The following is a 12,235-nucleotide window of genomic DNA, read 5'->3' on the forward strand; positions in this document are numbered from 1 at the left end:
AACCTGGGAGGCAGAGGTTGCAGTGAGCCGAGATCACGCCATTGTACTCCAGCCTGGGGGACAGTATGAGACTCCATCTCAAAAAAAAAAAAAAAAAAGAGAGAAAAAAAAAAAAGAATCACAGCTTATAAGTTACGTGTTAGTTTAGTAATATCTTGGCAAACACCACAGTGTGTCTGTGATGTCCAAATGCCAGATTTTTTTTTTCTAGATAATTGCTTTGTGCTTTATATTAAGAATTTTGAAGGCGGGCGCGGTGGCTCAAGCCTGTAATCCGTGCACTTTGGGAGAGCAGGCCAGGCGGATCCGCGAGGTCAGGAGATCCAGGGCCATCCTGGCTAACCATTGAAACCCCGTCTCTACTAAAGAAGCTAAAAAACTAGCGGTGGTGGCTGAGGCGCCTGTAGTCCAGCTACTCGGGAGGCTGAGGCAGGAGAATGGCGTGAAGCCTGGGAGGCCCGGAGCTTTGTGGGAGATCCGGCCCTGCCTCCAGCCTGGGGCACAAGCGAGACTCTGTCTCAAAAAAAAGAATTTTGAAACTATGCACATTTCACTGTCTCATTTCTAGGGGGAAAATCCAAGTAATGATAGTTTATACATTGAAAACAAGCATTTCTGTAATGTTACATTTCTTCGAAGGTTTTTTCGTTTTAATGGACACTTTATTGGAAATGTATGACATCACTGTCTAGTAAATGGTTATGAAGAATTTGAGAAGTGAATCACTCTGTAAAGATTAAAATTAGAGGGGTTATTTAAATCCCTTTTAAAATAATCCTATTGTTCTCCTTATTCTGACTTTGGAAAGAAGAGTGGGAAAGTAAAAGTTAAAATTAACAGACTAAAATGAGAGTTGTTTCCCAACAGATGGAAGGTAGCATGATACAGGTTTGCCTTTTGGGATATCACTGTTTTCCAGTTTAAAGAAATGGGAAGAATTTCCCCATGGAGTCAATGACTTCTTAGCCATGCTGATTAAATGCCATGTGACTTAATCCAGTGGTATTTTGTTTTGAAGTGTATGTTGGTTTGTTAGCAGTTACCTTTATGAGCATTTTTCTTGACCTGATACTCTATTTTGTTCCATGATGCCTTAGAGGTGAGCTCACACAGAAGTCTCCATGATAGCAGATGACATTCCCTAATGTAAGGAATTCCACATTGTTCAGATCTGTAGTTTCTGTCTGTTCTTTCAGTGTATCCTTGGGTACTTTGTAGTACACCAAGTGCTATTTACTGTAGGCCTGTGAGAGAGAATTAACTTCAGAAGCTCAGGCTAGAGTCATAGGTCTAGAGCCCCACTTTTTCCTTTTTGAAGAAAAGGGGACACGTTCTTAAAGATAATTATTATTTGCTGTTGGAGGGATTTTCATGAAAAAAATTCAAGAAACATTGTCTCATGTGATCTTACCGGATAAGTGCCAATTACTAAGACTTGCTGGCTGCTGGATTTATCATCTCAGCCTAATTTTCTTCCTGAGATACATGAACCTTGCTTTTTCATCATTACCACTCTGGCATAATCCAGTGGAAATACAATATGAACCACATAGCTAATTTAAAATTTTCTTTTTTTAATTTTGTTTTTTGAGACAGGGTCTCACATTGTTGTCCAGGCTGGAGTGCAGTGGTGCAATTATAACTCACTGCAGCCTCGACCTCCTGGGCTCAAGCAGTCCTCCTGCATCAGCCTCCTGAGTAGCTAGGACTATAGGCTTACATCATCACGCTCAGCTAATTTTTAAAAATTTTTTTAGAGCTAGGGTCTCACTCTCTCGCCCAGGCTGGTCTTGGACTTCTGGCCTCAAGTGATCCTCCTGCCTCAACCTCTCAAAACTGTTGAGATTATAGATGTGAGCTACCATTCCCAGCCTAATTTAAAATTTTCTAGTAGCTTCACTAAATATTAAAAAGAAGTAGGTGAGTCTGGGTGCAGTGGCTCAGGTCTGTAATCCCAGCACTTTGGGAGGCTGAGGTAGGCAGATCACTTGAGGTCAGGAGTTCGAGACCAGCCTGGCCAACATGGTGAAACTCTGTCTCTACTAACAATACAGAAATTAGCCGGGCATGGTGGCGCACACCTGCAATCTCAGCTACTCAGGAGGCTGAGGCAGGAGAATCGCTTGAACCTGGGAGGCAGAGGTTGCAGTGAGCCAAGATCGGGCCACTTTACTCCAGGCTAGGTGACAACATGAGACTGTCCTTAAAAAAAAAAAAAAAAAAGGTCGGGGGGGGGCAAATCAAAGAAACAGGTGAAATTAATGTTTAACCCAGTGTATCCAAATTATTTCAACATATAATCAGTATAAAAATGATGAATTTTTTTTTTCCACCTCCCACATTAAAGTGATTCTCCTGCCTCAGCATCCCGAATAGCTGGGACTACAGGCGCCTGCCACTAAGCCTGGCTAATTTTGAGTAGAGATGGGATTTCACCAGGTTGGCCAGGCTGGTCTCGAACTCCTGACCTCAGTTGATCCACCCACCTCGGCCTCCCAAAGTGCTGGGATTACAGGCGTGAGCTACCATGTCCAGCCCTAAACTGACATTTTAATATTTAAAATTAAATTTAAGTCATATGATACTAAACTAAAATACAGTTGTCCCTTGTTATAGATTGGGGATTAGTTCTAAGATCCCCAAATATACCAGAATTTGCATACTCGAGTCCCACAGTTGGCTCTTCAGAACCTGCATGTATGAAAAGTGGCTCTCCATATAGGTGGGTTTTTAATTCTGCAAATACTGTATTTTGGATCTGTGTTTGATTAAAAAAAAATCTGCATGTAAGTGGACCCATGCAGTTCAAACCCATGTTGTTCAAGGGTCAGCTGTAGTTGTGTATTAAAACCTTGTCCAAAACCAAAAAGCTTCTATTCAAACTAGAGGAGAGTGAGCCAGATGAATGTGAGTGGAAACCAGATGGAGTTTCAGGCCTTTCAGGGCACCCTTGGTAGCTGCCATGAGGTGAATGGTGACAGCGGTGCATGGGAGGCACAAGAAGGGCAGCCAAAGCTATACCTGGGGAGGGTGTGGGAAGTAAGAGGGGAGCATTCTGTTAGGGGCAGAGAAGAATCCCACTCACAAGAGATGACCAGGAGTAAACCTGCCTGCCTGCCAAAAGTAGGCAAGATTTGATGGGTCAAAGCACAAGACCATTTCTACTCAAAGCACAGCAAACAGTATTAGCATCAACATAATAGTGCTGGTTCCCCAGCCCATGCCCACGGGAGATGTGCTGTGATGGGTCTAGATGGTGCCTGTGTGCACGGCCTTGTAGCCGATGATCACGGGGCCCAGGGCTCAGTACCCTCTGTAGCAAGCAGCAAAGGAGCACCCTCCCTCCCTGAGAAGTTAGTGGTGCCAAGAGACATGCTATGGTCACCTTGACCTTCTTAGCCACCTGCTTGAGCAGCTGTGGAAACTGCTTAGTAACTAATTCTTTTACCCAAATGTTTCTTCAAGATCTCATTACATCTTGCAGTGATCATTGACACCAGTTGTCACTGTGTGGTTAACACAGATCTTGAACTGGCCAATTATCAGGCTAATGGAGAATTTTTTTTTTTTTAATCGAATGGGATACTGCAGTTGTTAGACCTTTTTGGGTAGAGGAGGGGAGAGTATGAGTCTTAGTTTATTTTTAATTGTCCAACAGATTCCAGGTTCTTAATTAAAATATTGAAACTTCGTGACTTTTAGGACAAAATAATTCATTTTATAAATGATTAAGACCTCTATGGTAGAAAGCCCTGGAGCTCTGCTTATCAGAGAACACTCTGGATAAGATGTGACATGCGGTTTTTTTGTGTCATCTTTACGCTATAAACTTCCTCTGCTAATCTAAGTATTCTTTGTTCACGTGAGACTGCAAATTTAAGCTGCTTCTTCCAGCAAGTTTTCCACCATATGCTAGAACTTAAATAGAAGTGTGATTTTTGTAAATTTCTCTATGTGTGAAAAATGCAGTTTTGAAATTGTAATATGTTTGACCATGTTAGAATTTGTTCTGTGTGGGCAGACTGTCCATTCTTATTAATGCAGTTAAACAGGTTTTTGAATGGCCCCTTTTAACTTTGGGGTCAGGCTGTCACTTCTTGTTCCTCTGCTCTAATAAATTGCGATGGTGACTTTGGCAGGCTATCAAATGAATTTCCTTACTGGCTGCTTTTCCTTCTCTTCTTTTAACTGTGACTGTCCGCCAAGATCAGTTGCCTCTGAGAGAGTGGTGTTTTGGTCCTGCTAATTCACATCCTCTCTTTGGTCTGTTTCTTCTGACAGCTTTGGGATCTGGACTTATATGCCATGCCCTTTAAACAAAGTTCTTAAAAATCTTTAATTCTATACTTAGAGAAAAGATGCAAAAATAGAACAGAGAGTTCCATAATTACCTGCCTTTAGCCAGTTTCCCCTGTTGTTAACATCTTACATAACCAATTGTTAGGTGGTTTTGTACAAAATAAGAAATTAATATTACTGTTGGGCGTGGTGGCTCACACCTGTAATCCCAGCACTTTAGGAGGCTGAGGCCAGGTGGACCGCTTGAGGTCAGGAGTTAGAGACCATCCTGGCCAACATGATGAAACCCTTATCTACTAAAAATACAGAAAAATTAGCCAGACGTGGGGGTGCATGGCTGTAATCCCAGCTACTCGGGAGGCTGAGGCAGGAGAATCACTTAAGGTTGCAGTGAGCCGAGATGCACCACTGCACTCCAGCCTGGGTGACAGAGCAAGAATCTGTCTCTCAAAAAAAAAAAAAAAAAAAAAAAAAGAAAGAAAGAAAGAAAGAAAGACAAAGAAAAGAAAAAGAAATTAACATTGGTACAGTCCTATTCACTAAATTGCAGACCTCATTTGAATTGTCTGAGTGTTTCCACTAGTGCCTGTTTTTGTTTCAGGATCCAGTCTGGGATCCCATATCGCAACGGGTTGTTTTTTTCTGTTTCCTTCAGCCTATGACAAATCCTCTGTCTTTCCTTGTCCTTTATAACCTTGACACTTCTGAAGATACTTCTCAGGCATTTTGTAGAAAATCACTCAATTTTGTCTGTTTTCTTGTTATTGGAATAGGTCATGTCTTTTGACAACAATACCATAGAAATAGGTCCTTCTCAGCACTTCTTATCGGGGGGTTCATAGGATGTCAGTGTGTCTCCTACTGGTCACATTAACTGTGATCATTTGGTTAAAGTAGTGTCTGCTGTGTTTCTCCACTGAAAAGTTACTATCTCTTCCTTTGTAATTAGTAAATAAATAACCTTGGGGGAAGATCATTTGTTACTATATAAATATATCCTCAAACTTTTGCTCAAGAATTTTAGCCGCCATAGGTGGATCTTGCCTGCAACAATTACTCTGGTGTTCAAATGGTTATTTTCTGTTTCCTTCATTCATTTTTCATTATTAGTGGAATTCTCCTATAAAGAAGAGCTGACTGTTCTCATTAATATTATTATGGAGTCATGGGTATTTATCTTATTCTGTGTACTGTCATTGTTTATTTTGTTGCTCAAATTGTTCCAGCTTTGGCTACTAGGAGGGCTTCCACTTGGCTCCTGGGTCCTTTGGACAAACCCCCATCCTTTTATGAGCACTTCTTTACTTCATTTATTTATTTTTTTTGAGACAGAGTTTCACTCTTGTCGCCCAGGCTGGAGTGCAATGGCGAAATCTCAGCTCACTGCAACCTGCACCTCCTGGGTTCAAGCGGTTCTGCTGCCTCAGCCTCGCAGATAGCTGGAATTACAGGCGTGTGCCACCATGCCAGGCTAAATTTTGTATTTTTAGTAGAGATGGGGTTTCACTATGTTGGCCAGGCTGGTCTCGAGCTCGTGACCTCAGGTGATTCGCCCGCCTTGGCCTCCCAAAGTGCTGGGATTACAGGTGTGAGCCACCATGCCCACTTCTTTACTTCTGATACAAGGTATTTCAGGCTTATCTTGTACTTTCTTTGCCCTAGCTCTGGAATCAACCTCTTCTCCAAGGGCCTTGGTTTCTTTTACTGGAGAATGGCATTTAGAAACCAAGATCTACATGCTAGGTGTGCTCTTTGGTATCAGGATGTCATAACTTCTAGGTCTTCTCAGTAGATAGAACTAGGAAGTGTATTATATCCACACATATGCATATATCTGTATTTCTCTATCCATCCTCTCTCTCTCCCTCTGTGTGTGTGTGTGTGTGTGTATGTATGTATCAAAAACCATAAGTTTATATTCATTCTCTCTGATTTCAATTTAACATTACAGAGTTTATTTTAGCCTTCTCTTATTAGTATATAACTTCTTACTGCGACAGTGAGAGTCCTGGCTATAATTATCTATGATGTATTTACTACAAAGAAGTAAATAAGTTCGTAGTTTCAGAATTGCTAACTTATACCTCCTTAAGAAACACATTTACTACCAGATTTACAGCATTTATGTACAATTCTTTTTGCCTTTAGTTTTACAGCATCCAGTCAAGATACTGTTTTCCAGTTACTTAGGTTAGTTCTTTCTTCCTATCCCATTCACCATGGTGTTAACCCATTTGCAATAGTTAGGGTTATTTGTACATACTGTATTCCACTTTGGGTTTGCCACATCTCGCTTGGTTTTAACTAATGGTTTAATTTTGGAGTGTGTGAAGGGTGTGTGATACATCACTGTGGCCCTAGGAGTCAGATACAAAAAGACCTACTCAGTGCCAGGCCTCCTCAGCCCTGCTTTCCCGTTCCCATTCCCCTTTTCCCCAGCCACCCCATAAGTTATCAGTCTGTTTAATTTCTGGCTTATTTGTCCTGTATTTCTTTTGTTTTGTGCCATTTTAAACTTACCAGGTTTGTATGAAAAATTATTGACTCTCGCAGTAGGGACATATTCACTCCCACCTCATCAACCACTCCTTACCTGAGGGAGAGAGAACCACACCACTGAAAGGTGGGGGTCGTGGGATAAAACTAGAAACTTTATGGGTTTAGCACCTCAATATTTTTATATCTTAGCTACCTGTATATAATTTGGTAACATTTGATGTTTAACTGATTTTTTTTTAAAGTTTACTTATTTATTTATTTTGGAGACAGAGTCTCACTCTGTCGCCCAGGCTGGAGTGCAGTGGCACGATCTTGGGATCTCAGCTCACAGCAACCTCTGCCTCCTGGGTTCACATGATTCTCATGCCTCAGCCTCCCAAGTAGCTGGGATTACAGGTGCCCACCACAACACACCCAGCTAATTTTTATATTTTTAGTAGAGACAGGGTTTCACTGTGTTGGCCACGCTGGTCTTAAACTTCTGAGCTCAGGCAATCCACCCACCTTGGCCTCCCAAAGTGCTAGGATTAAAGGCATGAGCCACTGCACCTGGCCTAAAGTTTAACTGATGTTTTATTTAGCATGTGCTAATAAAGCAATAGGGGATAGGAAAGAATGTACCTTTTTCTGCAGTATCTTATTCACCCTCCTTTAACACTAAATACTTTATAATCACACAAATATTTTACTCCATGAAAAAAAATGAAAGCTTCACACATAAGGATAAGGTCCCTGTTGATGTTTGTTCTCCAACATCAGACCACTTTTATTATCCTTTTAGATTCTTTGTACATTTCTAAACATATGTGCCCGTAGGAGGGGAAATATATATATATAAAAAACAATTTATAAGTGTGAGTTCTTTTTTTCCTTTTTTTTTTTTTTTTTGGTTAACATCAAAGTTCTACTGTAACTTTTTCAGCTTCTGTTTCTGCTGTATAGTCCTGCCTCATTGTTTTTAACATTTGCAGAGTGTTTCTTGGTGAATGTCCTTGCGTGTGGCTCCAACACACATGTGGATGCTCAGCAGTGGAAATCCCAGCTGTGTCCATTCTTCTTCTAGTCAGTACAGCAGCTGCTCTCCTGAGTGGCTGTGCCGTTTTGCCTTTTTCCACCAGCATCACATCAAATACTCATTTCTCTACTGTTCAATACCTGATGTTTCCTATGTCTTAAATTCTGGGCAATTTGAGGGTCAAAAATAGTCTTTTGTTTTAATTTGCTTTCTTTCGGGATAGTGAGGTTGAGTTTATTTCCAGTAATTATTAGCCATGTATACACATTTCCTTTTCTGTGGTTTGCCCATTTTAACAATTTTTCATTTCTTGTTGATGTGTATAAGACTTTATATATGCTAGATTTGTTCATTTAATAAATATTTTTTGATCTCTTAACTATACATCCCGGCACTTCTGTAGGTCCTGGGATACATCTAGCATGAAACAAAATCTCTAATTTCACAGAAATTACCGTCAGAAGAGGAAATTGGGCCAAGCGTGGTGGCTCACACCTGTAATTCTGGCACTTTGGGAGGCAGAGGCGGGCAGATCACTTGCGGTCAGGAGTTCGAGACCAGCCTGGCCAACATGGTGAAACCCCGTCTCTACTAAAAATACAAAAATTAGCTGAGTGTGGTGGTGCACGCCTGTAATTGCAGCTACTCGGGAGGCTGAGGCAGGAGAATTGCTTGAGCCCACGACGAGACAGTGGTTGCAGTGAGCCGAGATCGCACCACTGCACTCCAACCTGGGCCACAGAGCGAGACTCCATCTCAAAAAAAAAAAAGAGGACATTGGACCAAAGGAAATCTAAATAAATGAATGAGATTATGCAAATGTTAATAAGTGCTATCAAAAATAGGGTAACAGTAAAGAGAGTACCTGAATGGGTCGGGAGCCCAGTTTCCCTTTGTAAACTCTGTCCCCTGTATATTAGGTGTTAGGTGGGGTGGTCAGGGAAGGCTTCTCAGAGAAAGTAGGAGCTGAGATGAGTAATAAGAAGGAACCAGCCACAAGAAGTGTCCAGACAGAGAACATAGTGTGCCTCAGCCTGTGATCAAGGGGGACAAGTCAGACCATCATAGGTGGACACAGGGGACTCCTCAACACAAGTGATTGTCAGAGGCGTTAGAGACATCCTCTCAGGAGCAGGCTTGACATCTGAGAGGCTGAGGTCGGTTTCAGGGGGAGAGGTTCCTCAACTCCTCTTCCTTCCCTCTCTAGGCTAGGTTACCAGAAGGAGCTTTGCTCCTGGGGTTTGTGCTTCAAGACTTGATCGTTGGGTTTTGTGGTTGTTTTAAGGCACAGGCCTTTTCTTTAATAAAGGAAAATTTTCTGTTTCAGATTACCTAGGAACAGTACGATTTGGGGTTATCACAAATAAACATCTTGCGAAACTGGTATCCTTAGTACACTCTGGAAGTGTGTATTTACATAGACATTTCAACACATCACTTGTAAGTATTTTGAAATCACGTTTATATTAGCGCAGTGGTTCTTAACCTTGTTTAGGTCACGGACTCCTTTGAGAATTGGATAAAATCTATGGACACTCTCTAGAAAAGCGCACATGATTTTATATATGAATGGAGAGTTCTTCCAGCCCCACCCTAGAGCCCAGGCCCCAGATTAAGAACCCATGCATTAGAGGGCTCTTGAAATTAATGTGCAGAAATTCTTTATTTGTATTCTTAGATTTTGGTACAGACTTGAAAGTTTTTCTTCCTGGATAAAATTACAGAGTTACTCTCTTGGAGAATTGTTACTCTGAGCCTGTGTTTTCAGAAGCTAGGCTTCCACTAAGTGATGTTCTCTGTTTATCTGTTTCTTTTATGATGAGTAGTAATGTGACATGCTTTTCTCCTTAGCTGATGTAATGGGTTTTTGATGTTCTTGTCAAGTCACAGTGAGAAGTTGATGGCTTCTCATCCCAGAGAGCCTCAGTTTTCCATTGTCGCCTTTGTTCCCCAATTTCATTTGCTTTCTGTGGAGCAGCCTGAACTCAGCTGCTTCTGAGCATTGACCTGTGTCCTGCTCAGTCCTGTGCTTCTACTCTGTTGCTGCTTCCTCAGTCACATCACTGAGCTGACTTTCCTGAAGTAGTCTGTCTCTCTTGCATCATTGTCAGTAACTTGCATGTCATATACAGATAAATTTCCCTGCACCCAGCGTACCCAGCCTTTAAAACCTGTGCCCCCCTTGGCACAATGTCTGAGTCTTGTGCCTTCGGAGGGACTGTTGGGCCCATTCCAAGGGTGCCCCCTTGCTTGCCAGTCGCCCTGGCTTCTGCATATCTTCGTAGCCCAGATGTTGTGCTTTACTTCTTGCAGTTTATATTCCAAAAGTCAAATGTATTTTTGTGTTTTCCAAATAGAAATGTTTGAGTGTAGTTTGAGTATGGTTTTTCAAACTCCCACTGTTCCACCTTGACAATCACTGCTGTAGTTGTTTCTCTGCTGCCCACCTACGCTCCTTGTGCCTCTGCCTAAGCTGCTTTGACATCATCTACTTTTGCTATCTGTCATTTTCCTACATCCTTCATTTTTAGCATGTTACACAGCCTCCATATATTTATTTATAGTAAAGGGCACTGAGAAAGAAATTAAAAGTAGATGGGGAAAAAAAGGGAGGACTGTGAGATGGAAAAATATATCAGGTTTACTGCTTCGATTTGGTAGTGTTTAAGGTTGGTTGGTTTGTGTAGCAGTAGAATTCCTTTTATCAAATGCAAGAATACTGGGATACCATTATTTTTAAAAACACAAGCAGTGGTTATCTTCGTTATGAGTCAATTTAAATCTTCGTTTTGAGGAGTTTTAAATATCTCATTTTGTAAAACCCTCTGAAGCACCCCTTTGGTAGTTCTGTTTGAAGCCAGTGATTTATATTTTTAGAATTTCAAAACTCATTTTATGTTCACATACATTGGTTATTTATAGCAAAACAAAGCAAAAAATCTAAGTGTCTCTTTTGTTTATTTGTGCACATAAAATATGATCCGTGGCCTTGTGCAAGTTTAGGTCATTTTTGATTGATGAAGACATGTGTTGAGTTCCTGCTCTGTGCCTGGTGTTGGTCTAGTCCCAGAGGATACAAGTGAACAGCACAGACAGCCTGTGCCGCACAGAGGCTCCATTCTGCCCTTGGGGGGCAGCATTTGAAGGACCAAGGTCAAAATCGAAGTGATCCTTGACTCCATAATTTCTGTTCCCTTAAATATGTCTTGGTCCTTTTATAAATACCCAGTGACGTTTAATACCTGTCCTTGGACAGGGTGATAGAGGTTGTTACCGCCACCAGCTGGCAGGGAGAATTATTTGTTGATAGGTAGATCTGTCTCAAGACAGAAAGATGAATCACACAATATGGAAGTCACCTCCTGCAACCACTTTTGTTTTTTCAACCACTCGTGAGGAAATGCTGTCTCTGGAGAAGCAGGTGTTGGCTGCACAGTGGGGCCAGGCCCCACTCCGAGCCTGGGTTTTCTCACCTGCAGTGGTGGGGTTGGGACAGCACTGATGTGCCTTGAGCTTGCCCTACCTCACTGAGCTCTCCTTTTTCCTCTGTGCCTTTGTCCTTCACAGGTCTTCCCTAGGGAGGTCCTGAACTACACAGCTGAGAACATCTGTAAGTGGGCCTTAGAAAACCAGGAGACGCTCTTTCGGTGGCTGCAGCCACACGGAGGCAAGAGTCTCTTGCTGAATAACGAGCTGAAGAAAGGACCAGCACTGTTTCTGTTCATACCTTTTAATCCCCTGGCCGAAAGTCATCCTTTAATAGACGAGGTAAGAGCTGTGATAGAAAAGCACCTCATGAGGAGTCGGGAAGCCTCATCTACCTGGCCCCTCTCATCCCGCACTCAGTCGTTTACTCTGGCAGCTATGGCTCTGAGCATTGCTCTTTGCCCCTCCATATGGGCAGGAGAGAGCCGTGTCTAGGACAGGGATTGCCGCAGCCTCTGTGGCCGTGTTCATTGACAGCTGTTAGTGTCTGGAGTGAGTGGGAAGAGGCAGGGAAGCCATACTGTGCCCCTCTAGAGAAGGACCAAATGCCCTCTTCTGATGTGACTGCTGTTGAGCCTCCGGTTTGGGAGGTGAAATAGGGAGTGGTAGGAACACAGGCCGAGCTTAGTGAGGCCTAGGAGGTGCCATTGTCTTGGGGTTTGGCCAGACTGCCAGCCCTGGCCATCCTCAGGACAGCAGAGGAGAGCAAGCAGCAGCAGTGATGTTGGGACACCTTGCTTCTCTGAACCTTCCTTGTCGTGCAGAAGCCAGAGTGGTTTTCAGAGGCAGCGCCATTGGAGCCTGCTGTTCCTGCCTGTCTTCGGCTTCATCTGGTGCGCTCTCTCTGGGTGTGAGTTTATTTTCTACACGGAGCATTTGGAGGCACTTAGAGACAGCAGGCATAGTATGCAGAGCGAGCCTGGGGTGGCAAAATTG

General features: G+C 42.5%; 1 protein-coding gene across 11 annotated transcripts in view; it reads left to right on the forward strand.

Moving 5' to 3' along the window:
- The window catches only part of TXNDC11 (thioredoxin domain containing 11), a 65,985-nt gene that overhangs the window by 35,174 nt on the left and 18,576 nt on the right, over positions 1–12,235 (forward strand). For 8 of the 11 annotated variants that reach the window (XM_031658455.1, XM_021931764.2, XM_031658456.1 and 5 more), the window contains 2 exons: positions 9,141–9,253; positions 11,381–11,581. In XM_031658455.1, coding sequence (XP_031514315.1) covers positions 9,141–9,253; positions 11,381–11,581 — 314 coding nt within the window. Of the gene's footprint in view, positions 1–5,961; positions 6,043–9,140; positions 9,254–11,380; positions 11,582–12,235 lie in introns of all 11 variants that reach the window. The other 3 variants (XM_031658462.1, XM_031658463.1, XM_031658464.1) reach the window with 2 other exon arrangements.

This window comes from Papio anubis, chromosome 18 (genome assembly GCF_008728515.1).
Source record: "Papio anubis isolate 15944 chromosome 18, Panubis1.0, whole genome shotgun sequence".
Lineage (NCBI taxonomy): Eukaryota > Metazoa > Chordata > Mammalia > Primates > Cercopithecidae > Papio > Papio anubis.